The sequence below is a fragment of the Marmota monax genome, unplaced genomic scaffold, assembly GCF_021218885.2.
Source record: "Marmota monax isolate L192 unplaced genomic scaffold, Marmota_monax_Labrador192_F-V1.1 WCK01_AAM20220418_F8-fsc00157, whole genome shotgun sequence".
Taxonomy (NCBI): domain Eukaryota; kingdom Metazoa; phylum Chordata; class Mammalia; order Rodentia; family Sciuridae; genus Marmota; species Marmota monax.
Window position 1 is genome coordinate 2208132 of NW_026694573.1, and position 27681 is coordinate 2235812.

Consider the following 27681-nt stretch of genomic DNA (forward strand, 5'->3'; position numbering starts at 1 on the left):
AGGGCTGGGGATGTAGCTCATAAGTAAGGGGCCCTGGGTTCAATTCGGTACCAGAAAAAAATAAAAACAAGCCAACCGTGTCCCTTCCTTTCCTCCAGCTACCACCATGTTTCTTTGATTCTGTTCCTAACAAGTGAAAGTCTTGTGTCTCCTTGCTGTTTTCTGCTGCGTCTTGAAACCACCTCAGTCAGACTTTTGCACCCAGAACAGCCCTTGAGAAGATACCGTTGTCTTCTGTGTTGCCAAATCTGGTGTTCTCAGTAGCCTAAAACACGATAATTACTCCTTCCCGAAACCCTTCTTTAGTGTCTTGAATCCCACATGCTTTGTTTTCCATCTACTTCAGTGGCCTTTCTCTTAGTTTCCTTTCCTGGGCCTTCCTCCTCTTCTCTCAGACCTCATAGGTTTCTTCCCCATTATTTTGTCTGTGAGTGATCTTTCCCAGTCATCCATAAGTTGAAGTTGATTGATTTTTTTTTTTTTTTTGGTACCAGTGATAGAACCCAGGGGTGCTTAACTACTGAGCCGCATCCCCAGGTTTTTGTATTTTATTTAGAGACAGGGGCTCACTAAGGTGTACAGGGCCTCCTTAAATTGCTGAGGCTGGATCTAAAATCTCTTGCCTCAGCCTCCCAAGCTGCTGGGATTACAGGCATGTGTTGCTGGCCCAGCCAAAGTTGATTTCTTTATCTTTCCAAAGTGAGCTATTTACTTGACATCTTCCTGTGAAGAAGAACTGGTAGATGTCTGGGAGTTTCTTTTTCTTTCCTTTTTTTTTTTTTTTTTTTTTTTTTTTTGATAAGCGTTTTACTATATACTGTATATGTTTTACTGTATATATATTTTTTATATAAGCGTTTTACCAAGGCTTGCCTGGAACTCTTCATCCTCTTGTTTTAGCTAGCCTCCTGAGTAGCAGGGATTACCAGTACATGGTACTACCTGAAAGTTAATATTCTCTGTATTATTATTGTTCTGTCACTATGACAATATCCCTGAGAACTAAAGTAGGGAAGGTTTATTTTGGCTCATAGTTTCAGTCTATGGTCAACTGGCTCTATTGCTTTTAGACCTGTGATGAGGCAAAGCATCATGGTGGATCAGAGCTGCTGTCCTCATGGCAACTGGGAAGCACAGATCAAGGAGTGGTCCAAGGACAACATATCCTCTTCCAGGACATGCCCCTAGTGACCTACTTTTTTCACTAGGCCTCACCTCCTACAGTTTCTACCCCCTCCCAATAGTACATTCAATTATGAACCAGTTAGTTGATTAATACATTGATGAAATCAGAGCCTTCATGATCTGATCACTTCCCAAAAGCTCTTCTTGTGAACATTGCTACATTAAGGACCAGCCTTTCAGCACGTGAGCCTTTGAGGGATATTCCAGATACAAATTGTAACACATCCTAAACAAAACTTTTGATTTTCATCTTTTTTACCCTGACCTACTCCCTCCTCCCTATTTCAGTGGTTATATCACTATAGATGGTCCCCAACCTTCTGTGAGTTGACTTAACAATTTTTCAACTTTATGATGGTGTGAAACAATGTGCATTCAATAGAAACCATACTTTGATGTTTGCCTTTTTTTTTTTTTGGTACTAGGGGTTTACATTATAAGTTTTTTTGGTGTTTGTGTATGTTGCTGGAGATTGATCTCAGGCCTCCTACGAGGGCTTCTATCACTGAACTATATCCCAGGCCCTAAAATAAGCTTTTTGTTAGATGTTTTTGCCGAGTGGTGGGCTAATGTATGTGTCCTGAGTATGTTTAAAGTGGACTAGGCTAATCTGTCATGACCAATAAGTTAGGTGTATCAAATGCATTTTTAGCTTAGGATGTTTTCAACTCAGGATGGGTTTTTCAGGACATGGTCCCATTAGAAGCATGCTTAATTGCTCAGGTCAGAGGTCTGGTTGTTGGCCTTGATGCCTTTCATTATTCCTGTTCATCAGGAAGTCCTGGCTCTTTCAGGAACTGACCACTTTCCACCTTGTCCACCAGTCCTTCATAGGTGAAGTTGGTATATCCAACTTCTTGGACTTTTGTGGTCACCTCTTGTTCTGCTACCTTTTTCAGTTGTCTTCCTACACACGGCAGCCAGACTGGTGCTTTGAGACATATGTTAAATCATGTCAGGGCCCTATTCACAACCCTCCAATAGCTTCCCTTCCCACTTAGGGCAAATCCAGTCTTTACCATGGCCTGTGTAGTTCCCGTGATTGGTCATTGCCCATGTCTTTATCTTCATCTGTTTCCTATGTACACTATTATTCGGTTATGTCTTGTTTTTGGTACAAACCCAACCGTTAAGCCTTCATACATATTATGCTTACTAAGCTCTTCCCCAGATCTTCATGTGCCCAGCTCCTTCTCATGTCAGCTCTTCTCATAAATTCAGTTTTTTTCTTTCAGAGCAAAGAAGGACTGTTGGTTTTTATTTACTTGTCTCAGTATCCTTCTGCCTGCTTTGTTTATCACTATGTGCCTGACATTTAACAGGTATTTTAATAAGCATTTGCTGAATAAGCCACAATTACATCATCAGTTACTTACTTCATAGACTCTGTGATCTCTATGAAGATCAGTTACTTACTTCACAGATTCTGTCATCTTTATAAAGGGGAGATAGTAACATTTTCTCTCTTCTTCAGGTACATTACCTGTGCTGAATACACTCACTTCTATGGTGGCAAGAAGCCAGGTAAAGCATAAAATTCTTCTGTTTTCCATGGTTGATGGGGGTGGTATTAAGGAATGATGTCTTCATTCTACTGTGAGCCGTAAAAATGAACAGTTAACAAGAACACAGTTATTATAATAGACAACTGGAGTGAGGACATAATCCACAAAAGAGGAAATATAATCAGCATAGGAGAACATGTTTTATCTTGGTGAGGATTTTTCAAAACAGGTTAAAATAACATTTTGGTTTTTATTTTGAGACAGGGTTTTGCCAAATTGCTTGGGGCCTCACTAAGTTACTGAGGCTGGCTTTGAACTTGCGATCTTCTTGCCTCAGCCTCCTGCATGTCTGGGATTACAGGCATGCACCACTGTGCCAGGCTTCCTCTAAGTTCTTTTTTATGTACCCTGTGTGTTTTAGTTATAATCAAAAGATTTTTAATCCAGGCTGGGAGGTGTAACTCAATGGTAGAGCATATGCTTAGCATGCTTGAGGCTCTCGGTTCAGTCCCCGGCACCAAAACAGACAAACAGAAAACTTTAAATCCATAGCAAATGCTGTACTAGGTAATTTGCATTAACTTTTTTATAAAATGTAATTGAATTGTTGTTAGGTGCACATAGATGAAATGTTTTACAAATAAGTTTAGTGTTTTTAATTTCATTTTAAACAGATATCCCTCAAACAAATTTTCGTCGATTACCTTTTGACCACTGCAGGTAAGGGTTCTGAATGTTTATCTTTCCCTGTGGTTCTCTGATATATGGTTGGACATTTTTTCTGAAATATTTGGGACCAGATAGATGTGTTTCAGATTTGAGTTTTTTAGATTTTGGAATATTTTCATAGACTTTACCACTTAAACATCTCTAATCTTAAAATCTGAAGTCCAAAATGATCCAAAATCCTAAACTTTTTGAGCACTGATGTGACACTCCAAAGTTTTGGGATTTTGGAGCATTTTGGTTTTTATTTTCAGATTAGGGATGCTCATTATGTACTATCTGGTAGTGAATCTGAAGGAGTAGGTAGGGATCATTTATATTCTTCCACCTGGATTTTCCCTGAAATGGGAGGCAGTGGACCTAACCATGATGATAGGTAGTGTATATTTTTACTTATTGTATCTGTATTTACAGACTTTGTCTTTTTAACCTCATTCTTACCTTCCAGGATAGTAAGCCTTGTTGTTAAGCCCATTTTACAGTTGAGAGAACTGATGCTTAGAAGACTGAAGCACCTGGGGTCACGTATCACATCTGGAAAGATTGGTCACTGAGTCTTGATCTCAGTGGTCTGACCCCAGGCCCACACTTGTAACACTTTACTCTTGTTAGAGAAATTAAGTAATTGCAGCATCAGCAGTAGCAAGAGTAATGTTATCATGAAGCCTTTCTCTACTTATATGTGAACCCAGGCACTGGTGTGGATGAGAAGAAACCCAGAAGCAGAGCCACCTAAATGCTGCTTCCAGCCAGATTGGTCTGGTTATGAACAGAAGTGGGGGGCCTGTTGGAGAATCAGGGCTTCAACTGATGAACCCCTTATATTGCCCCTTCCAGGGTGAGGGGGTGTTAGGAGAGTGGGCAGGTCTGGTGGTCCTAAGGCCTGAGGTTTGCACAGCCTGAGCCATGGTTACTTCTGCCCTGGATGCTTGTATTCACAGCATCTTCCTTATCCCCAAATTCTGATTCTGAAGGTCAGGGTGACCCTTGAGAGCCGACAAAGCTGTCTTGGTGATGCTGGCACCCCAGTTGAGGGAGGTCATCCAGATACCACAGTGCAGTGAGGAATGGGCAGAGGAATCCATGGTGCAGGGAGACCTGAGGGCCTAGTTACTTCAGCCCAACATCTGGGCCTCCCTGCATTTTCCCAGGACCTTGAGGATCCACCTGTACAGTGGTTAGTGGGGACTATTCCTCTTTAGCAGCACCTGCTCAGGGAGGTGCAGCCTCAATGGCTAGTGTTTCTTCCCTCCCTTAGTAGAATCTGTAATCAGTCTGTAAGAATGTGGTCTTCACATTGGATATTAATTGATGTGATGGAAATGAATCATTCTTGATTCAAGTTCCTCCAAGAGATCACTGATTTTAGTTTTAATTATTTTTTAACTACCTTGGGTTAGGAGTAAAAATGTGCTGTGAGGGCCTAGGGTTGTGACTCAGTGGTAGAGCACCACATAAAAATAAAAAAATAAGGGCTGGGGCTGTAGCTCATTGGTAGAGCGCCCGCCTCACACATGTGAGTCATTGGGTTCAATCCTCAACACCACATAAAAATAAATAAAGATATTGTGTTCAAGTACAACTAAAAAAAATTAAAAATAAATAAAAATAAAAAAATAAATAAAGGAAATGTGTCTATCTACAACTAAAAAAAAAATGTGCTTTGAGCATATGACCCTTAAGGTCTTATTGGGGAGCAGTCAGTTACATGTTCATCATCATGGCATTTGGAGCTTGCTTTGGTTTTACCTCCAGCTCTGGATGCTTTCCAATAGCACTACCATTACTGCTGTAGTTAGCATTGAAGGTCGGGCCACAGACGGAGGTGGCCAGGTTGCTCATCCAGGGTTCCCTTGAATAGCATTCTGGGAGGTCCCCATGCCAATCCTGGTTAAAGCTTAGGAGGGTCAAAGTCACAGTGTTGCCAGGCTATCTAAGTCTTAAGCCCTGACCTGTGCTGATTAAACTCATAGGAGAAAAATGTATAAACAGAATTCAGGGCATCCAGGGCTCTGAATGGCTATTGCAGAAATCCATGCAAGAAAAAGAGTATTGGTATAGGCAATTCACCAAGTAGGTTCTGCTTTTCTTCAGCAGACTCCATGAGGGGAAAATGGTTCTTGGTCAGGGCCTCTTCAGATGTTTATCCCCATATCCATGTATGAGAACTTCTTGAGAGCTCCTAGGGACTTAGGTATTCACTTAGTCATATGGCAGCTCCTTGGAAATGTGAGGGACTATGTACACACTCTGTGATCAGGGGAAGACAGGGCACCCCAGACCATAGTAGCCCCATCATACCCTCACAGGATTTGGGAGGATAGCTTTCAGTATAAAAGCTTGGCCTGTCTGTTGCATGAAGTTTTGGAGAGTGAATCCTGGTCCTGCCTCCCCAAGGCTACCTCCAGGGACCAACTTTTTTTTTTTTTTTTTAATATTTATATTTATTTTTCCTTCCTTCCTCCCTCCCTCCCTCCTTCCCTCCCAGAATTGAACGCAGTGCCTCACACATGCCAGGCAAGCACTCTACCACTGAGCCACAACCCCAGCCCCCAGAGACCAATTTTGATAACAGAAATATTATAGACATGCAGAGGTTGTGAGAGAACCTGGTTATTGTGATTCTAAGGCCCTGTGGCACCTCCTGGGACCTGTGCCTTGTATTTAATAGTTTATGCTGCAAGCTTTGGAGGGATGGGGCATCAGGGTCACTTCTGGTGTTGACTACCAGTGCAGACTATGCAGAGAAGCCTGGAACTGTTAGAGGAATGATTGAAGAAGGGAAGCCAAAGGTGAGTACTAGGGTGACTGGCAAGCCCATGATGCAATCTGTGTGTCTAGCAGCTGACCAGGAATGACTTCTTTTTCAGTCTTTCTCTGCAGCCCTTTGTCTACCCGGTCTGCACCCCAGAAGGTGTCGTCTTTGACTTGCTGTGAGTTTTACCTTAACTTTCGTCTATGTATATGGTGAGATTGTTGACACCCACTAAGGAAGGAGGTGTTGGGTTTGTGCGTCCAGACAGTGCCAAGCGAGGCAATGCCAGGGTCACCAGATCCTAATCCCAGCAGTCTCAGGAGTTGTGAGTGAGCCTGTTGGTGACTAAGGAGGAATAGCCAGGGCCTCAGGGACATGGCAGCAGTGTTGCTATGATGTATCCCTTTCCCTCTCAGATAAGGAGCTTTAACTGGCAGTTGCTCCTGTCCCTGCCAGAAGTGGGTTCAAGTTGCTCTTCATTCTCTATATGTGAGGGTCTTTGGGTTTTAATTGGCATCAGTTTGGAATGTTAATGGACTAGAGACTCTTCACTTTATAAAAGTAGAGCCATAATGAAGGCTTCTGGGACCCGTGCCTTGTACTTAATGGTTTGTGCTGCAAGCTTTGGAGGGATGGGCATCAGGGTCACCTCTGGTGTTGACCACCAGTCAACAGTGCTGTAGTTTGAAGCATTATGCTTATATTTTTCATTTTTGTGGGGGTTGAACTCTGGGCATTACACATGCTAAGCATTCTACCACTGAGCTACACCCTCAGCCCTGGTGACACTTTCTGTTTTCTCTTCCCTTCAGGAATATCGTTCCATGGCTTAAGAAGTATGGGACTAACCCAAGCAATGGAGAGGTAGGTGCCATGTAGAAATTTGATGCTGGTGAGAGCTGTCCTCTTGCCTTTATTTATCCTGGTCATTTTCATGGACACATGGACCCAGTAGAGAACCATTCATAGGGAGCAAGTACACATGGGGTAAAGAGTGACAGGACTTCCCTCTCCTCACCACACCCACTCCTTTCTAGAAATGTCCACTATATGAGCATGAATATAAGAATGTTCATTGTCCCTCTGTGTCAGTACATTTTGTATCTGCATGTTCAATCAACTACCAGTCATAAATATTTGAAAAAAATTATGTCCATACTGAAAATGTACAGAATTTTTCCTTGTCATTATTCCTTAAATAATACAGTATAACAACTATTTACATAGCATTGACGTTGTATTAGGTATTATAAGTCTTATAGAGAAGGACTGGGGATGCAGCTCACTGGTAGAAGACTTGCTTAGCATGTGGAGGCCCTGGGTTCAATTGCCAATACTACAAACACAAAAAAACTCTCATCTACAGGTGTATATAGTTTCTGTGAAAATACAGTGCCATATTAGGTGAGGTACTTGAGCATCTATGCGTTTTAATATCCTGGGGGTCCTGAAACTGATTGCTATACTGAGGCACTATTACATATGCCTTTTCTTGGGCCACAGATGTGATCATAGTGGATGAACACCTGCGTACCTTGTTTTGTATGTGCTGCTTAGAAACCTGAACTTCTTGGTGCAGAAATCACAGCCTTTTCTGTGTTGTAGAGTATATACTTCTTTGTGGGAGTACTATGCTGGATTTTGACTTGTTTGCCATTACATAGGTGCAGGGACTGTCCCTAGCATGTTTCTTTGGGCAAGTAGAAGTATCTGTCCAAGGATGGGTCAAAGGATGGGTACCTATTAAGTCAAAGAATGGGTTCCTTTTCAGTTTGGGCAGCTACTAGAGAATTTCCTTCCGAAGCCATCGTATTGCTTCACACTTTTCATAGCAACATGTGAAGGAGGAGTTCCCTATGTCCTGAGCAACAATGGGTAGATTTTTTTTTTTCTGTTTATAGGGGAAAAATTAATTTTTAATTTTTATTAATGTAAAAAATTTTTAATTTATAATAATTAAATTTCTTATTTTTGTTGTGTTTTAGTCTGTTTTTGTCACTGTGACCAAAATACTAAACAAAAAGAACTTAGAGAAGAAAAGGATTTATCTGGGCACATAGTTTCACTGTATGGTCAGTTGACTCAGTTGTGCTCTGGCCTCTGAGGTGAGGTGGAGAAAAATATTCACTGCCACAAGGATGTGAAGAGGGGTGGGGCTCAGGAACTCAGGGAAGATGAGTCCCTCCAGGGCTCAATCCAGTGACCCACCTCCTTTTGTCATTCCCCACCCTGCCTACAGTTACCACTCAGCAAATTCATTTAAACTAGGATGGACTGATTAGGGTTACAGCTCTCATAATTTAATTTTTTCACCTCTGAATATTCGTGCATTAACACAGGAGTATAAAACCAGCTTTTATCTTGTAGCCTCATCATTTAGTCCTATTCTTCAGTTCAGTAGTCACCTCTGTTGGCATATGTGTGTTTACAAAATGGGCTCTACTCAGAGCCAGTAGGGGTGGATGGTGGATTATGTAAATGTACCCACCTAGGCACACCATTCTGTAGCCCCCTTTTGAGTCCTGGCAATGTCCTGTGGTTTGCATAGAGAGGTCCCTGCAGCTAGAGCTCTAGAGCTCTGTTCTGTAGCTGTAAAGGATTGGCTGGGCCTGTCTCTGTTTTCACCTGGCTTCTCAGCCTCACATTTCTTCACATGTCTTATCAATTATTATTATTATTATTTATTTGTTTTTCTGGTACCAGGGATTGGACTCAGGGGCACTTAACCACTGGGCCACATCCCCAGCCCTTTTTTTGTATTTTATTTGGAGACAGGGTCTAGCTAAGTTGCTGAGGCTGGCTTTGAACTCGGAATCCTCTTACCTCAGCCTCCAGGGTTGCAGAGGTGTGCTCCACCACACCCAGCTCTTATTATTATTTATTGTGTGTCTTTCAGAAACTTGATGGTAGGTCCTTGATAAAGCTGAACTTTGCCAAGAACAGTGAAGGTAAGTCTCTTTTGTAACCAGCTCTGGGATTGGCTTATGGGGTCCCTGCTCTCACTTTTTTTGTTCTAATTAGTTATACATGACAGTAGAATGCATTTTGACATATCATACATAAATGGAGCATAACTTCTCATTTTTCTGATTGTACATGGTGTAGAATCACACTGGTCATGTAGTTATAGATGCACATAGATGTAATAATGAATAATAATGTCTGATTCATTCTACTGTCCCTCCTACCCTCATACCCCCTCCCCTCACCAAGTTCTTTTGTCAATTCTTCCTTCCTTTTTCTTTCCCTCTCCTTCCTCCTTTTCCTTCTTCCTTTTCCTTCCTTTTCTCTTTTCCTTTATTCCCGTCCTTCCCTACTTCCTTCTTCCCTCCCTCCCTCCCTCCCTCCCTCCCTCCCTTCTGATTGAATCCAGGGCTTTGCAATACTCTACCACTGAGCCACATCTCCAGCCCTCACTCATTTCTTTCTGAACAAGCTAGACACTTGCTTTTAATTTCTCAAAAGATACTACATGATGATTTATCCTTCGGTTTGAAAACAATATTTTGAACTTTTTAAAAATTCAGCTTATACTGTCTTGCAAATGATTATTTTGAATGTGATTAGCTCATTGTGGCACAGTGTTCTGAGGAGGATAAAATTACTTTGACCTGGGATGATGATAAATGTTCATTTATTTTAAAAAAAATACCACATGATTTCATAAAGGTCCAGATAGTTTTAAAATGGGGGTGAGTTGGCAGAGAACCATTTTTTTGTACAAGGGTGTTCAGTCCATTGAACAACCAGTGGCCTTTGTGGGTATAATTGGGCCTTGTGGGGCATGAGGTGTGTATTCACTGCTGGAGGCAGAGTCAGGGTGGGCAGTTAGGCCATGGATGTGGTTGGTCTGGAGGGGTCTCTTGGCTGGACTTCTTATTACCACTTCTTTTTTTTTGTACCAGGGATTAAACCCAGGAGGGCTTAAACACTGAGCCATATCCACAGCCCTTTTTATTTTGATACGGGGTCTCACCAAGTTACCTAGGGGGCCTTGCTAAATTACTGAGGCTGGCTTCTGGCTTTGAACTTGTATTCCTCCCACCTTAGCTTCCCAAGACACTGAGATTGTAAGTGTGTACCACTGCACCCAGCTTGTCAGTATCGCTTCTAAAGCCCCAGCCCAGCTTGAAGGCTTCCTGCTTTATATTTTGAAATGTCTTCTTGTCTCTTGGCCACATACCAGGGCTGATGTGACCACCCTGCATTGTTCCTATCTGAGGTGCTGATCTTACTGGAGGCCTTTGTGCCCTAACCCTGGTCTCCTTTGGCCATGCAGATGTTGTGGTTTAGGTTGTTGTGGTTGCTGGGTGTATGTTTTTCAGGGGAATGCAGAGAGCACAGGAGGCTAGGACCCCTCCCTCTTGACTAACCCTAGAGTCTGCTTCACAGTCAACACTGGGTTTGCAGATCATGAGTAAATGAGCTTCAGCAAAAAAGCAGTATTGTATGTTGATGGAATCAGGAGCTTCACTCTAGTGACTACCCCACTCTGTAATCAGCTGGTTTAGGGAGGTCCGCAGTATGTGCCTCTCATTCAGGAATTATTTGTAGTAAACAAAGCAGCCCAAATCTCCCTAAATGAGAGGAGCTTACTTTCTAGTTGGGGAGAAAACCAGATAGTGTGTCAGATGTTGTTTCTGCCATGGAAAAAAGCAGAACAAGGCAAGGGAAAAGAGCCTCAGGAGGACCAGTGGACCAGAGTTTTTGTTTGTTTGTTTGTTTGTTTGTTTATTTTTTTGCATATGATTACTTTGAAGGCGATTAGCTCATTGTGGCACAGTGTTCTGAGGAGGGTAAAATTACTTTGACCTGGAGTGATGATAAATGTTCATTTATTTAAAAAAAAAACAACAAAAAAAAACACAGAGAGTAAATCTGATGGAAAGGAGGCAGGAAGCCAAGTGAGGACCTGGAGAAGAGCATTCCAGGCAGTTGAGTACACCCAGTGCAAAGCCCTGAAATTGGCATGCATTTGAGGGTGTCTGTCCAATCAGAAATCCAGAGTTGCTGGAACAGCATGGGCAAGGAGTAGAGGCAGAGGATATGGTCAAGATTGAGTCGCAATGGGAGGCACAGCAATCCTACAGAGCCTGGGTGGGAGCCTATAGGAGGACCTCGCCTCATTTTTTTTTTTTTTAATATTTTATTTTTATGTGATGCTGAGGATCGAACCCAGTGCCTCATGCATGCTAGGCAAGCACTGTACCACTGAGCCACAACCCCAGCCATCGCCTCATTTTTTTGTTGGATGTTTTTACTGGGTGGGGGTTGGTACTAGGGATTGAACCTAGGAACTTATACATGCTAGGCAGGTGCTCTGTCACTGAGCTATACTCCCAGCCTGTTTTATTTTTATTTATTTATTTATTGGAACCAAGGATTGAATCCAAGGGCACTTACCACTGAGCCACATCCCTAGTCCTTTTTTTAAAATTTTTTATTTTGAGATGGGGTCTCACTAGGTTGCTTACAGCCTCACTCAGTTGCTGATGATAAGGACTGAAATCATCACAGTAGCATTACAGCACTTAAAAATTTAATAGGCATTTCTTAGTCTAATTAAATGTATACCCACTTGTAAAATCTCCATGGTTTACTCATTATTTATAGTTTTCAAATCAGGATTTTAAAGAATTCCACCCAGATACATGTGGGTGACATCGCTAAGACTCTTAGTTTTTAAGTTCCTGCCTCCCTTTTGTTTTGAGTTTTATTTGTTGGGACTTACTAGACAGGGCTGCTGGGTGGGGGCTTATTAGGGCAGGGGATCATCAGGTATTTGCCACAGTAGTCCAGATGAGAGATTAGGAAGGTGAGGAGACAGTGTGGCTGGTGGGTACTACAGGTGTGAGAAATAGGAGAGGTAGTCAAGACTAAATCACTGGGAGAATGGGCTGTTTCCTGTGCAGGGATGGCTTCAAGAGGAGGAGGAAGAGTGATTAGCATGGGGTCACCTGGGACAGGCTAGGTCCATCCATCTGAGGAAAGTGAGGCAGGGATTTACTGAATGAATAGGAGTTTACTAATGAGGCTTGGGATTGGGACTTGAGCAGCTGTTGTCCCTCTGGTTCTTGGGGTTTTTCCTCCTCCCTTTCTCTGACCCTCAGCCTGAGTTCACTCCTGCCTTGGCCTTCAGTGGTCTTCTTTGGAATGATCAAAATTCTCAAGGGTGACTGGCTTTCCTGTGTGTGCCTTCTCTCTAGAAAAGTATCACTGCCCAGTGCTGTTCACTGTGTTCACCAATAACACCCACATTGTGGCCATCAGGACAACTGGCAATGTCTATGCCTATGAGGTGGGTCCTCACTGCAGGGAATGTGGGACTGTATGGCATCAGGCTCTTGGGTGTGTGCTTTGGGTGTACTCTCTCATCCTGGCTGGGATTAGGAGTGAACCCAATATAACAAGCATGGTCTGTTCTCATGGGATTTATAGTCATAGCCACTAGCACAAGCTTTCTGACCCAGACCCATTTGGGTACCTTCCCATTTTCAAACAGATCCAGAAAAGTGGAGAGGTACTTCCTGGGCCTTCTGGACCTGGAGTCCAAGCAATTTTGATTGCTGAGCCGGGAGTCTTAATACCCCAGAGGGCAAAGATCAGGCCTAGGAAGGAACCTTTGCTCAGAGAACAGGCCCCCAGGGCTACAAGGGAGCTGTTGGACCCCATGGGGCAAGGGAAGGCCATGTTCCTGAAAGAGATATCCCTAGGAAGGAGTGAGTGCCAGGCTGGTGAGAGGAGTTCTGGCAGGGAGTAGATGTAGGGATAGGAGGCAGCAGTTTCCATACAAGTGCTCTTGCTCAGAGCAGGGGCAGGGAGGAGCCTTACTTTGTGGAAAAGCCTGTGCCTTTTTGTTTCCTCACCTGGACATTTTCAGAGTCTCAGTGGCCAGTGCTGTCCCAGGAACTCTTGGGCTGCTTCTTGCCCAAAGCACATGGATTGGCTTGGTTAGCCCTTGCTGAGCACCAGTAAACTCTACTAGGGCAGGCATTTTGTATTCTTGCTCACCACCTGTCTCAGTGAAGATGGAAATGAGTGGGAGGGTGGCCTCACTGAGCCTGTTGGCCAATATGTAAAATGTATCCTGAGAGCATCCCACAAAGAGCGCTGAGCACACTGGGTTCCAGTTGCTGTCTGGGTTGCTGCCAGCCAGCTCTGCCCTTCATGAAGGGGCTGTGGCCAGAAGCCATGGTAGTCTCCACCTGATTCCTCACCTCTCAGTAGTGCTGTGGTCTAGCCAGCATCAGGCCTTCCTTCCTGCAGGCTCCCAGAGCATTGTAACTCTTGCTCTGACTAATTGCAGGCAGTGGAGCAGCTAAACATCAAGGCAAAGAACTTTCGGGACCTGTTGACTGATGAGCCCTTCTCTCGACAGGACATCATCACTCTCCAGGTGAGTGTTGCCTCCTATAAGGAAAACCCACTCCATAACCTCTGTTCTGTTTCTCTTTCCTGCCCAGCTTGATTACCTCTCCCTTGATTGTGTGGTTGTGATTCCTCAGCCTCTTAGCACCCCCAACCCCACCCTGGCCTTTGGCATGGGAAACTACCTCTCTGACTCTCATGGCTCCTACAGTGCCTCTCTGTTGTCAGGGGACCTTATCTCTACCCAACAGCCATCTCAGGGCATCCGAATGGCAGCTTTACAGGCTGGCCCTGCTCCAGTCACCTTGAGGACAGGAATGGGCACATGCCTCATGCAGCAGGAAAATAGGGAATCCCTATAGTTGTTGGGGAACCTTGAGTGAACCCATGAGAACTCTGACATTGAAAAGCAAGAGCCACCAGATTGGAGCTAAGGTTAGAGCAGGCCTATAGGAGCCACCAGTTCCCCTCTGTGGCTTGTTCCATACTGATTGGAGTTTGGCTCCATTGCTACCCAGGCCATTCAGTAGCAGCAAGTGAAGCTTCATAACTGTGTTCCCCAGAGGGAGAAGATGTAGTTTGCCAATCATCTGAGCAACTAGATGGTCTGTGCCCTGTCCCTACTCATCCTCACTTGTCACCCAGCCTGCAGCAGAATCCCCCCTCCTTGCCTGCTCAATCCCTCAGTGCTGGCCTCTTCTTTGGGCACATGACCACCACCCTTTGCTGCCTGTGGCAGCTGTTTGGTCACAGTCCTGGGTTTACTCTCCTGGGTATTCTCTTTTGCTGTAGGACCCCACCAATTTGGACAAGTTCAATGTCTCCAACTTCTTTCATGTTAAGAATAACATGAAAATAACAGACCCAGGTATGTACAACCAGGGACTGGTCTGGGTGGAACATGGGCTGTACCCCCTAGGCAAAGCCCCTGCCTTCCTGGGGTCCAGGGACTCCAGGGTTCTGGCCCCAGCCTAGCTATGCCCCAAGTTTCCTGAATCCATGTTCAGTGTCTGACGTTCAGAGAATCTGCCAGCTGCTTGTCATGGGAACCCCAAAAGGTCAGACTTGCCAGGACATCTCATTTTCCTTTCCTCAGCTCTGGTGGCCATGGGCATCCCCCTGGGTTTCTGTTGGCCAGTGCTTTCTCTAGGGAGTATTGACAGAGGTGTCACTGAGGTGGAGGCTCTGGTGACATCAGACTCATGTCTTGGGGCAGCTGGGACCTTTGTCCCTCTATTTCCTGTGGTTGGTCAGTGTCAAGGAGCACACTGTGGAATGAAATGGGAGCTCTCCAATTTTCTTAGCTGACTTAGGGCTGCTTTTGAGGAACCAGGAAGACTTGGGCCAAGATTAGTTGGCATCACTGCTGCTGAGAACAGCATCCCAGATACTCAGTGATGCACACTGTATGAACCAGTTAGAATTTAGGGATGCTGAGGCTGAGCACACAGTTGAGGAGCTCTGACCTCCAGAGACCTGGAGGCCAAGTCTGGGGCCCAGGTATGCTGTTCCTTTCCTTCAGGTAAGCAGCAGCATGCACCATCCTGCCTGGGGCATTTCATATCTGGAAAGACCCCAAACACATTTTAAATAGTTTTTTTTTTTTTTTTTTTTTTTTGCAATACTGGGGATGGAACCCAGGGGTACTTGACCACTGAGCTACATCCCAATCCTCTGTATTTTTGTTTTTATTTTTATTTTGAGACAGGGTCTCACTGAGTTGCCAAGACTGGCCTTAAACTTGCAATCCTGCCTCAAACTCCTGAGTAGCTGGGATTTTAGGCATATGTACCACTGTACCAAGCTACATAAGATATATTTTTTTTATACTGGGAATTGAACCCAGAGGCCAGAGGCATTTTACTAGGTAGCTATGTCATCTATATCCCTAGCTCTTTTTATTTTTTAGTTTGAGACAGGGTCTCACTAAGTTTCTAAGGCTGGTCTTAAACTTGTAATCTTCATGTCTCAGCCTCGTGAGTTGCTGGGATTACAGGTATGTGCCACTGTGCCCAGAATAAGAAAAAAAAATTTTTAGTATTTATTTTTATTTTTATGTGGTGCTGAGGATTGAACCCAGTACCTCATGCACGCTAAGTGAGCGCTTTACCCCGAGCCACAACCATAGCCCAAGAAAAAAAAATTTTAAGTTATAAAAGCAAAACATATACTATTAAAGTGGGGGAATGTATAGATGAATGTAAGTAAGAAAATAAAAGTCAACCCTAAGCCTCTCGCCCATCCTAAGACTGCTGTTGACTGCATGGAGAAGACCTCTTCAGGCCTGGGACTAGGTACCCATGGCACTGTGTGTGCTCAGAATATCTGGCCTTGGTGGATCCATCACTGCTGCTGCAGTACAATCTGTGTTAGTAGTATGGGATCCACAACATATCTAGTGATCCTAGCCTAAACTTTCTGGTGGCTTCTGCTACTGTAGTTGGCTCTGGATTTCTGTCTCCATCATATCCATCTATGGATGCTTCTGTGGCTTGGCTGCTCAGTACCTCCATGCTGTTTTGTAGATGAGGAAAAGGCCAAACAGGACCCATCTTATTATTTGAAAAACACAAACACTGAGACCCGAGAAACACTGCAGGAGCTGTACAAGGAGTTCAAAGGGGATGAAATCTTGGCAGCCACCATGAAGGCCCCAGAGAAGAAGAAAGTGGACCAGCTAAATGCTGTAAGTAGGCAGCTCTGAACCTGTGAAGTGATTCTGGGGCAGGGACTCATGGAGCCTAGGATACATTTGGAGGGGATGTGACTGGGACCTTCTCTAGAACTCTTGTGGCCCTAGGGCCCTGGATACTCAACTCTTAGGACTACTGAGATAGCTGGGCCCCAAGAGGGTGAGGAGGGTCACACAGACCTCCCGACTGAGTGTGAAAGAATGGGTGGTAAGCCAGGGACAAAAGAGTTGGTCAAGCTGAGGAAGGGCTGCTTTATGCCTTGGTCCCTGATCTGAACTCGGATGACTAGCTGTCTGCCTCCAGGGGCTGTGTTTATATCTTAGGACACAGCAGTCTTAGAATATGCAGGTCTGAAGCTGGGCTTGGTGGTACATGCCTATAATCCCAGTTGCTTGGGAGGCTGAGACAGGAGGATCACTAGTTCAAAGCCAGCCTTAGCAACTTAGTGAGTCACTAAGCAACTGAGACTCTTATCTCTATATAAAATATAAAATAGGGCTGAGGATGTGGCTCAGTGGTTGAGTGCCCCTGAGTTCAATCCCTAGTACCAAAAACAAAACAAGACAAAAAAAACCCTGGAGGTCTGTGGTGGCAGGGAGACAGGGCCCACTTGGTACTGGAACCTACAGTAAAGCCAGGGAGACTTTCAGGGACTGCTGAGATGTTTGGGACCGCCTGCCTGAGCTTTGCCTGGAATGTCCTGTTCATGTCTCCTTGAGGTTCCATCAGCAGTGGTAATGCTGGTATTTGTCCCAGTCTCTCAGGCCCAGATCTCTTTCTCCTGTGTGTAGGCATGACTGGTAAGCTAGATCTGCAGGCAGAGTAGAGGCTGGGAGTAGCTAGCTCTGAGTTTCTCTCCCCCATGAGGAATTAACGAACAAAATTTTGGAAAATTAAAAAGAAGTTCAGCTAGGTATGGTGGCACATGTCTGTAATACTAGCTGCTTGGAAGGCTGAGACAGGAGGATCACAAGTTCAAAGGCAGCTTTAGCAATTTAGCAAGGCCCTCAATAACTTGGCCAGACCCTGTCTCAAAATAAAAAATAAGAAGGGCTGGGGATGTTGTTCAGTGGATAAAAGCACCTGAGTTCAATCACTAATACCAAAAAAAAAAAAAAAAAGTTCATTGCCTATAATCTTCCCAATGGAACACAGCCATCCTTAGCACATTGCATTTCTTATGGGCAAGCCCACTTTATTGTCTTCTCTTTAGGATAAAAAATAAATAAGACTTATTAGGACTTGTTTTTTTCTTGATTAAAGTGATCATTTTTTTTCTAAATTTTTTTTTATTAGATGTTGATGGACCTTTATTTTATTCATTTATATGCGGTGCTGAGAATTAGAATTGAACCCAGTGCCTTGCACATGCTAGGCAGATGCTCTATCACTGAGCCACAACTCCAGCCCTTAGATTATCTCTTAATGTAGAACAATTTGAAACCTTTAGAAACAAGTCCCTTGTACTTCTATCCCTGGAGAAGGCTGGCCCTCTGTGATACTTATTCTCAGTGTTGACCTTCCATCATAAGTTGGAGCCTAGTTGAGGCTGTGGACCACTGGTTCCCACCCAGGCCAATTTTACTCCCTTGGGCCTGGCCTTGGCTTCTCCTTCCCACTGCCTTTACCATGCTCCTTGTCCTCTAGCCCTGCTGGCTTCCAGGTTTGAGCACTGAGGGAAAGGCCCTTATAATGCTGGCTGTCTCACTGGGACTGTGTGTGTGTAGTGGTCAGGGAAGCTGAGAGAGAGAGATAGGGAAGGACCTAAGCTGCATGGTTTTCTTGGCAGGCCCACTATTCCACGGGGAAGGTCAGCGCTTCCTTCACCTCCACTGCCATGGTGCCGGAGACGACACATGAAGCAGGTAGCTGCCGGACTCTTAGGTCCCTGGGGACACAAGTTCACAGTAGCAGCATATGGGGCCTCCTTCCTGTCACATAGGTACTGCCCATCCCCAACTTGGGTCCAGATATTTCCAGCACCCCCCTTTTAATTACTGAGTCCCTGCCTGCCCCTTGTGGCCCTAAACCCCATGGTTCCCAGGCAGGTCTGCCTATGAACAGGGCAGACCTTCAGCCTTCAGCTCCTGCACTGCCTTTACAGGTCAGGGGGACTGGGTAGAGGGGCTGTCCCAGGTGAAAGGTGGGATTGGAGCTTGGGCCTCTGTTTAACAGCTGCTATTGATGAAGATGTGCTACGCTACCAGTTTGTGAAGAAGAAGGGCTATGTGCGGTTGCACACCAACAAAGGTGATCTTAATCTGGAACTGCACTGCGACCTGGTAGGTGTGACAGCCAGTCCCCTCACCCAATATGAGGTCTTATCTGCATTCTTATTCAGAGGATGAGGTCTTTTTTTAAAAAATATCTTTATTTTGATTATTTATTTTTATGTGGTGCTGTGGATCAAACCCGGTGCCTCTCATATGTGAGGCAAGTGCTCTGTCACTGAGCCAAAACCCCAGCCCAAAGGATGGGGTCTTATTTCAGCATCCTTGCCTTAAACATGAAGCTACAGTTAGAATATGCTTGTAGCAAGTCCAGCTTGTCTCTCAGGGAAAGCTGAGGTGGTGTCCTGGCTTCAGTGTCAGGGGCCCTGTTAGCAGCATAATGTATCTCCTCAACCACTTGCTGGGCAGGTGTGGAGGTGTGCATGCATTCCAAAAAAGGGACCCGACTCCACTTCTGCTCTGTAGTTGCAGATGTCCTGTTGTTTTAGTTTCTGGGACCCATTCTTGACCCCTTGTTGAGGCTATACTGGACTAGGGTCTCTGTTGCTCTGTAGTCTGGGTAACTGCCCATCCCTGCTCATGATAAAGCCCTGTGTGGCTTTTGTGACCCTAAATTTGGCTGCTTCATGCCTCAGAAGCATTGGGCTATTTTTCAGACACCAAAAACCTGCGAAAACTTCATCAAGCTCTGCAAGAAGTGCTATTATGATGGCACCATCTTTCACAGGTCCATCAGGAACTTTGTGGTGAGTGTCACCAGTCAGTGTTAGCCACAGATGCACTCAGTGGGCATGGGGGAGCTGAATGGGCTTGTCTCTGCCTTGGGTGGGCATCTGGGCCAGGTCTTGGTGGCCTGTGTACATTTTGTAGGTGAATCCTCTGTGAGAGATCTTGAAGACTAGCTTTTAAGTTCCAACCCATGTAGAACTGGGTTCAGGCAGAAAGATGGTCTGGAGGCCTGTTGTCCTCACTGAAACCTCAGCCCCTCTGGTGAGCCTGCCTTGTAGGTGGGGAATATGTTTAGGCAGGGGAGGCAGTGTAGTGGAAGGCAGCAGGTGGCCTCAGGCTGACTAGCTCACTGGCTTTTGTTCTTGCAGATCCAAGGAGGAGACCCCACAGGCACAGGCACAGGTAGGTACTAATGCTACACCTGTCCCTGACACCACTGGCTATTCCTTGGGATGTGAGGGGCAGGTTGGTGAGGTGAGCTTTGGATAGAGAATGTGGAAGACAAGAATTAGGATTGTACCTTAACCACCAGCACTGTGTGCTACCTCAGGCATGTCCCTTTGTTTTCCTGTTTTAGGTGTTTATGAGGCCTGTATGATTGGGGTTAGTGGTGTCTTGTATCTTCCTGGGGCCCCAGAGGCACCCCTCCATCAGAAACAAAGGGAGGCTGGAGGGCCTTAGATCCTGGGCTGGCTTCCCTCCTACTGAATCTCAAACCTCATATTGCCTTTCAGCTGCTTGGGCCCAGCTCACAGCTTCATCCAGCATGGTGCGATGATAATGCCTTATAGCTTTAGAGTTCTATTCCCTGGCTTCTTGGGGACAGGGCTGAGTGATCAACACTCAGCCTATGTGAAGGTGATGGAGTCCAGGGGAGGTTGGCAATGTGATGCCTCAGGTCCAAGGTCTTTTTCTAAAGTACTCCTGCCCCAGTCAATTGCCAATACCCCTTGGGAATCAGGTTTTAGGGCTGCCAACTGACTGTTTTTCTTTATGTTCTAGGAGGTGAGTCATACTGGGGAAAGCCCTTCAGAGATGAGTTCCGGCCCAATCTCTCTCACACAGGACGAGGCATCCTCAGCATGGCCAACTCGGGGCCGAACACCAACAAGTCTCAGTTGTAAGTCTGGGTCCAGTTGGCCCAGTGGGGCTGCCATGGGATGACCTGGGGAGGGACCCAAAGTTTCCTGCAGTGTCTTCCTCTTCTCATTAAAGGTTGTGCAAGGCCTGAATCAAATCCAAACTATATAGCACACCTAGGCTGAGTGTGTATCCCTGCACTCAAAAGGGGGAGCTCCCTGGGCTGGGGATGTAGCTCAGTGGTAGAATGCTTGCCTAATTTGCATGAGGCTCTGGGTTTGATCTCCAGCACTGTTGTCCCCTGCAAAAAAAAAAAAAAAAAAAAAATCCCCAAGCAAGTTACTATTTAGAACTGCGTGTGTTCCTATGAGCAGCATCCAGCAGTTTACCAGAGGTAAAGGCCTCTTAGAGGAAAGCCGATGGAACCAGACTGTGTGAGTGACCAGGAAGACATGCTGGGGAGTTCAGTGTATTGGATTAGTACAATGGGAGGGAGGCATGCAGGGGACAGGTGCTGGAGGTGTAGTTGGGGGACAGAGAGGCCTCTGTGTATGGAACATGGCTACAGGAGGATGGCAGCAGGGCCTGTGGATGCCTGGTCATGTTGGAAGGAGTCAGGCACCTGTATTTTTAAAGAATAGGTATTCATATTTCATTTACTCATTACTTAAGAATTTGGCTTGACTTTCCTTTTGAATATGTCATTTTTGTATGTGTTTGCTAGGGGTCAAACTCAGGGCTTGCACCACTGAGCCACACCCCTGGCCTGTATGTCTTTTTATCTTTTAGTCCGATTTCCTGAATAAAACTACTTAAGAATTTTTGTAATTTGTAGTATTTTTGTAAATGGATTTTTTCTAAGTTGTAGGTGATTATTGCTTATGTAGAGTAAAACTATTTTATATCTACCTACTTTATCAAAATTAGAGTTTTTAAGAAGAATTTCCTGGGTTTTCTAGATATTCAAGTCCATCAATAAAATCTGGTGTCCACTTCCCTGTGTGTGCATCAGTCATATTGATGTCACTATGACCTGTTGGGGCAGAAGACATAGGCATCCTGCCACTCTGAAATGTGGTTTTGCCATCTGATAATATTTGTCACTGGACCTGGTTTTTAGGAGAGGTTAGAAGAATTGCCAGAGACTTTTTTATTACCCTTTGTCAAGATGATCACTTTTCTGTCCTCACTGTAATGTGGTCTTGGTCATGTGAACTGGCTTGATCAGGCATGGGTGGGAGAGGTGTGCACTATCAGGCTTTATGGCCTAGAATAGTTAAAATTGTACTAGTGTCCCCAGGTGTTAATAGTTGGCCAAGGACAGCACATAATGATGTGCTGCTTCCCTCAGGGCTGCCTCTGTACGCCCAGCCAGAATTTTGTCTGTTTGACAAGAATTTGACTCATGTGTCCCAGAATTTTAGTTGTTTCCGTGGAATCCCGAGTTCTCTTTGTCTCAGTGCTGACATCTCCTTTCTTATTCCCAAGCAGTCTGTTCCTTCCTTGTTCATGAAAGATTTATCTGTTTTTAGTTTCTGTGTAATTGTTTTCTGTTTCTACCTTTGATTGCTTCCTCCAGTTTTCTTTTCACTTTCTCCACTTTTAGCTTTATTTACTCTTTACCATGAAGACAGGTGACGTCTACTTTTTTTTAGAGGTGCTAGGGATCAAACACAGGGCTTCAAATATGCTAGGCAAACTCTCTCACCAAGCTGTACCACCAGCCCTGTACATTTGAAGGCTGTATTCCTCATTCACAGCTGATCATTGTTAGTTCCCCTCTTAATTTCTTCTCAGCTTTCTTTCTTTCCTTTTTTCTTTTTTTGTGTGCTGGGGATTGAACCCAGGGCCTTGTGCATGCAAGGGAAGCACTCTACCAGCTGAGCTATATCCCCAGCCTCCTCTTAACTTTCTTATTTCCAAGTAGTTTGGGTACATTTGTTTTTGTTGTTTTGTTTTATGGGGGGTACTTTGTTTATGGAATCTAACTTATTTGAATTAGGATCCCATTCTTGTGGTTGAACATGATGTGGAGTTTCATTGGTCATATATTCACATATGAACATAGGAAAGTTTTGTCTTATTGTTTATTTTTTTGTGACTGGGAAATAAACCCATGTCTTCTATCTGCTGGATAGGCCACTCTACCACTGAGCTGCACACTGTTTTTCCCAGCATTTTTTTGTTTTTGGATACAGGGTCTTGCTAAGTTGCCTGGCTGCTTGCAAACTTGTGATCCTATCAAGGAGCTGGGATTATAGATGTGAGCCAATATTCCTGACTGACTTTTTTTTTGCACCTTACTTATAATTTTTCAGATTAACTAGACTGTAAAACAATGTGGGCCATTTGCCTTCTTTTTTTATTTCTAATATTGTTTTGTACTTGTTCTGACAACTTTTACTTTAGTATCCTCAAAGAATTTTATTTATTTATTTTTTTCTTTCTTTTTCTTTTTTCTTTTTTTTATTATTAGTTGTTCAGAACATTACAAAGCTCTTGACATATCATATTTCATACATTTGATTCAAGCAGATTATGAACTCCCATTTTTACCCCATATACATATTGCAGATTCACATCGATTACACATCTACTTTTTTACATACTGCCATACTAGTGTCTGCTGTATTCTGCTGCCTTTCCTATCCTCTACTATCCCCGCCCCCTCCCCTCCCCTCCCCTCCCCTTCTATCTTCTCTCTCTACCCCATCTACTGTAATTCATTTCTCTCTCTCTGTTTTTTTTCCCCTTTCCCCTCACTTCCTCTTATATGTAATTTTGTATAATAATGAGGGTCTCCTTCCTTTACCATGCAATTTCCCTCCTCTCTCTCTTTCCCTTCCCCCTCTCGACCCTGTTTAATGGTGATCTTCTTCTCATGCTCTTCCTCACTATTCTGTTCTTAGTTGCTCTCCTTATATCAAAGAAGACATTTGGCATTTGTTTTTTAGGGATTGGCTAGCTTCACTTAGCATAATCTGCTCTAATGCCATCCATTTCCCTGCAAATTCCATGATTTTGTCATTTTTTAGTGCAGAGTAATACTCCATTGTGTATAAATGCCACATTTTTTTTTTATCCATTCATCTATTGAAAAGCATCTAGGTTGGTTCCACAGTCTAGCTATTGTGAATTGTGCTGCTATGAACACCTTTTTTCTTTTGTATCCTTCCTATTTTCTTCAGGCTCATTTTATTCTCTTTCTTAGCTTCTTTTACTGTGTTAGAAATCAGCAAGAGAACTACTGGAAGGCAGAATTCAGGTCTGCATAATAGTAGGTTTGACATGAGACTTACTAGAGAGCCTTGTATGTGGTCAGCCTGGTGGGCTCCTTTGGCCAGGTGATGTGTTCAGTGTGGCCTGGTGGTTCAGTCCTGTGTGTCTTGCTGGCAAGGCCTATGCTGGTTGCATAGGATGGGGGTAGCATGATGCTATCTCAGCAGGGTTGTGCCTACCTGCTCCACTGCCTGGGGAGTAGCTTTGTGCCTCCTGATGACTTGCCTCCAAAACATTTCTTGCCTTCTTTCCTGTTTGATGTCTTCTTCTACCCCTTTACTTTCAGCTTTTTATATTCTGAACTTTGTAGAGCTTTTTTTTAAAGGCATACACTTGGATTTTGTTTTATTTTAGTTTATCCTGACAGTATTTTTTGTTTGTTTTAGATATACATGACAGTAGATTGTATTTTTTTTTTTTTTTTTAAAACATATTTATTTATTTAGTTAGTTATTGGCAGACACAACATCTTTGTTGGTATGTGGTGCTGAGGATCGAACCCAGGCCACACGCATGCCAGACGAGCGTGCTACCGCTTGAGCCACATCCCCAGCCCCAGTAGATTGTATTTTGATATAACATATATACATGGAGTATAACTTATTAGGATCCCATTCTTGTAGTTGAACATGATGTGGATTTCATTGGTCATATATTCATATATGAACATGGGAAAGTTTTGTCTGATTTATTCTACTGTCTATTCCCATCCTTCTCCCTTCCCTTCATTCCCCTTTGTCTAATCCAAAGAATAATATTCTTCCTTCCCCCTCTCTTATTGTATGGTAGCATCCACATATCAGAACATTGAGCCTTTGTTTTTTTTGGATTATCTTTTTTCACTTGGCATGATAGTCTCCAGTTTCATTCTTCTTTATGGTTGAGTAATGTTCCATTGTGTATATAGCCCACATTTATTTTCTTTCTTTCTTTCTTTCTTTCTTTCTTTCTCTCTCTCTTTCTTTCTTTCTTTGAAAGAGGGGGAGAGAGAGAGAGATTTTTTTAAAAATATTTATTTATTTTTTTTTTAGTTCTCAGCGGACACAACATCTTTGTTTGTATGTGGTGCTGAGGATCGAACCCGGGCCACACGCATGCCAGGCGAGTGCGCTACCGCTGAGCCACATCCCCAGCCCCCTTTTTTTTTTTTTTTTTGTATCAAGGATTGAACTCAGGCGTACTTGATCACTGTGCCACATTCCCACCCCTGTTTTGTATTTTATTTAGAGACAGGGTCTCACTGAGTTGCTTATTGACTCTCTAAGTTGCTAAGGCTAGCTTTGAACTTGCAATCCTCCTGTCTCAGCCTCCCAAGCTGCTGGGATTACAGATATGCATATGCGCCTGGCCACATTTTCTTTATCCATTCATCTGTTGAAGGACACCTAGGTTGGTTCCATAGCTTAGCTATTGTGAATTGAGCTTCTATAAACATTAATGTGGCTGCATTACTGTAGTATGCTGATTTTAAGTCCTTTAGGTACAAACCGAGGATTGGGATAACTGGGTCAAATGGTGGTTCCATTTCAAGTTTTCTAAGGAATCTCCATTCTGTTTTCTGTAGTGGTTGCACCAATTTGCATTCCCACCATTATAAGTGTACCTTTTCCCACACATCCTCACCAACATTTATTGTTACTTGTATTCTCTTTTTTTTTGATGTGTAGATGGACACAACACAATGCCTTTATTTTTATGTGGTACTGAGGATCGAACCCGGGTCCCACCCATGCGAGGTGAGCGGTCTACCGCTGAGCCACAGTCCTAGCCCCTGTTACTTGTATTCTTTTTTTTTTTTTTAATATTTATTTTTTAGTTTTAGGTGGACACAATATCTTTATTTTATTTTTATGCGGTGATGAGGATCGAACCCAGGGCCCCGCGCATGCCAGGCATGCCACGCCACCGCTTGAGCCACATCCCCAGCTCCTACTTGTATTCTTGATAATTGCCATTCTGACTGGAGTGAGATGGAATCTCGTTATAATTTTAATTTGCATTCCTTTAATTGCTGGAGAAGTTGAACATTTTTTTCATTTATTTTTTGACTATTCGTATTTATTCTCCTGTGAAGTGCCTGTTCAGTTCCTTTGCCCATTTATTTATTGGGTTATTTTGTTTTTTCGATGTTAAGTTTTTTGAGTTCTTTGTATATCCTAGATATTAATGCTCTAGCTAAGGTGCAGTCGGCAAAGATTTTCTCCCATTCTGAAGGCTCTCTGTTCACATTCTTGATTGTTTCCTTTGCTATGAAGAAGCATCTTAGTTTGATACCATCCCATTTATTGATTCTCGATTTTACTTCTTGTGCTTTAGGAATTTTGTTGAGTAAGTCAGTTTCTAAGCCAACAGGATGGAGAGTCGAGCTTACTTTTTCTTCTGGTAAGCACAGGGTCTTGCTCTAATGCCTCAGTCCTTGATCCACTTTGAGTTTTGTGCAGAGTGAGAGATAGGGGTTCAATTTCATTCTACTTCATATGGATTTCACTCTGTTTTCTCAAATGTATGTTTATGGTGCCTTTGTCTAGTATTAGATAACTGTATTTATGTGGTTATGTCTCTGTATCTTTTATTCTGTTTCATTGGTCTTTGTGTCTGTTTCAGTGCCAATACCATGCTGTTTTTGTTACTAGAGCTCTGCAATATAATTTAATGTCTGATATTGTGATGCTTCCTGTGTCACTTTTCTTGGTAAGGATTGTTTTGGCTATTCTGGGCCTCTTATTTTTCCAAATAAATTTCATGACTGCCCTTTCTGTTTCTATGAAGAACGTCATTGGAATTTTAATAGGAATTACATTAAATCTGTGTAGCCCTTTTGGTAGTATGGCTATTTTGACAATATTTTTTTTTTAATATTTATTTTTTAGTTTTTTTATTTTTTATTTTTAGGTGGACACAATATCTTTATTTTATTTTTATGTGGTGCTGAGAATCAAACCCAGTGCCTCATGCATGCACACTACCATTTGAACCACATCCCCAGCCCCCATTTTGACAATATTAATTTTGCCTATCGAAGAACATGGAAGATCTCCATCTTTTAAGGTCTTCTTTAATTTCTTTCTTTAGTGTTCTGTAGTTTTCATTGTAGAGGTCTTTTACTGATTTTGTTAGATTGATTCCCAATTATTGAATGTTTTTTGAGGATATTGTGAATGGGATAATTTTCCTGATTTCTCTTTCAGCTGATTCATCATTAGTATATTGGAATACAATTGGTTTATGGGTGTTAATTTTATATTCTATAAGATCTACTGAATTTGTTTATGAGTTCTAGAAGCTTTCTGGTGCAATTTTTTGGATCTTCTAAATATAGAATCATGTCGTTGACAAATAGGGATAGTTTGAGTTCTCCTTTTCCTATTCGTATCCCTTTAATTTCTTTCTTTTGTCAATTGCTATGGCTACAGTTTCAAGGACTAGTTCAGATAAAAGTTCATTCTGACAGTGTGTGCTTAACTTCCAGTTGGTATACTGCTTCCTAGGATCTTACTTTGTGCTTTTAAGTCACTCTTTTTATGTTTTTTTTTTATTTTTTATTTTTTATTTCCTCTTCTTTCTCCTTGTTTGAAAGTTAGATGTTTTAACTTCTGAGCTAAAGTCTAAAGTTACTAGTACATCTTTACCTTCCCCTAGACAAGACACCTGGAGAGCTTTCCTTCCAGTCACCCCAGCCTTCTCACATGTCAGTGTCATTGTGCATTTTAATTCTTCCCCGTTTTTATATCAGATTAGATGCAGTCATTTTCTGGGTCTTTGTGTATTTATATTACCCAAGTTTCTCAATTCCTTTACTTCCACTCTTGTGTGGCAGCCTCCTTTCTCCTGGTTTGGTGTCCTTCGTCCTTCCAGCAGGGCTTATGGTAGTACAGGACTCTGGTTCTCTCATCCCAGCTGGCTTCTTCTTAAAGCAGCCACTTGAATAGGCTCAAGCAGGGCACGGGGTCTACCCAATAGGAGGTTGGTAACAGCTAAGGAGGCCAACTGCTGTGCTTTATTTTGGGGAACCACAGATCTGGGGTTAATTTGGTGGGCCTTAGCTAACAACCTGTTTTGGACAGGCAGTACGTGGGAGTCAGATGTGCATGATACACATGAAGAAGCTGTGGGTTCACAGAGCAGGCCCT

The 27681-nt window shown here is 43.4% G+C and overlaps 1 protein-coding gene across 2 annotated transcripts in view; it reads left to right on the plus strand.

The window, feature by feature from the left end:
• Ppil2 (peptidylprolyl isomerase like 2) overlaps positions 1-27681 on the plus strand; it is a 32588-nt gene that overhangs the window by 670 nt on the left and 4237 nt on the right. For both annotated transcript variants that reach the window (XM_046421078.2, XM_046421080.2), the window contains exons 2-15: positions 2660-2709; positions 3365-3410; positions 6287-6349; positions 6984-7035; positions 9068-9119; positions 12378-12469; positions 13478-13567; positions 14332-14407; positions 16065-16225; positions 18022-18097; positions 18408-18514; positions 19120-19209; positions 19561-19594; positions 20195-20312. In XM_046421078.2, the coding sequence (XP_046277034.1) occupies positions 2660-2709; positions 3365-3410; positions 6287-6349; positions 6984-7035; positions 9068-9119; positions 12378-12469; positions 13478-13567; positions 14332-14407; positions 16065-16225; positions 18022-18097; positions 18408-18514; positions 19120-19209; positions 19561-19594; positions 20195-20312 (1107 nt within the window). The remainder of the gene's footprint in view (positions 1-2659; positions 2710-3364; positions 3411-6286; positions 6350-6983; positions 7036-9067; positions 9120-12377; positions 12470-13477; positions 13568-14331; positions 14408-16064; positions 16226-18021; positions 18098-18407; positions 18515-19119; positions 19210-19560; positions 19595-20194; positions 20313-27681) is intronic.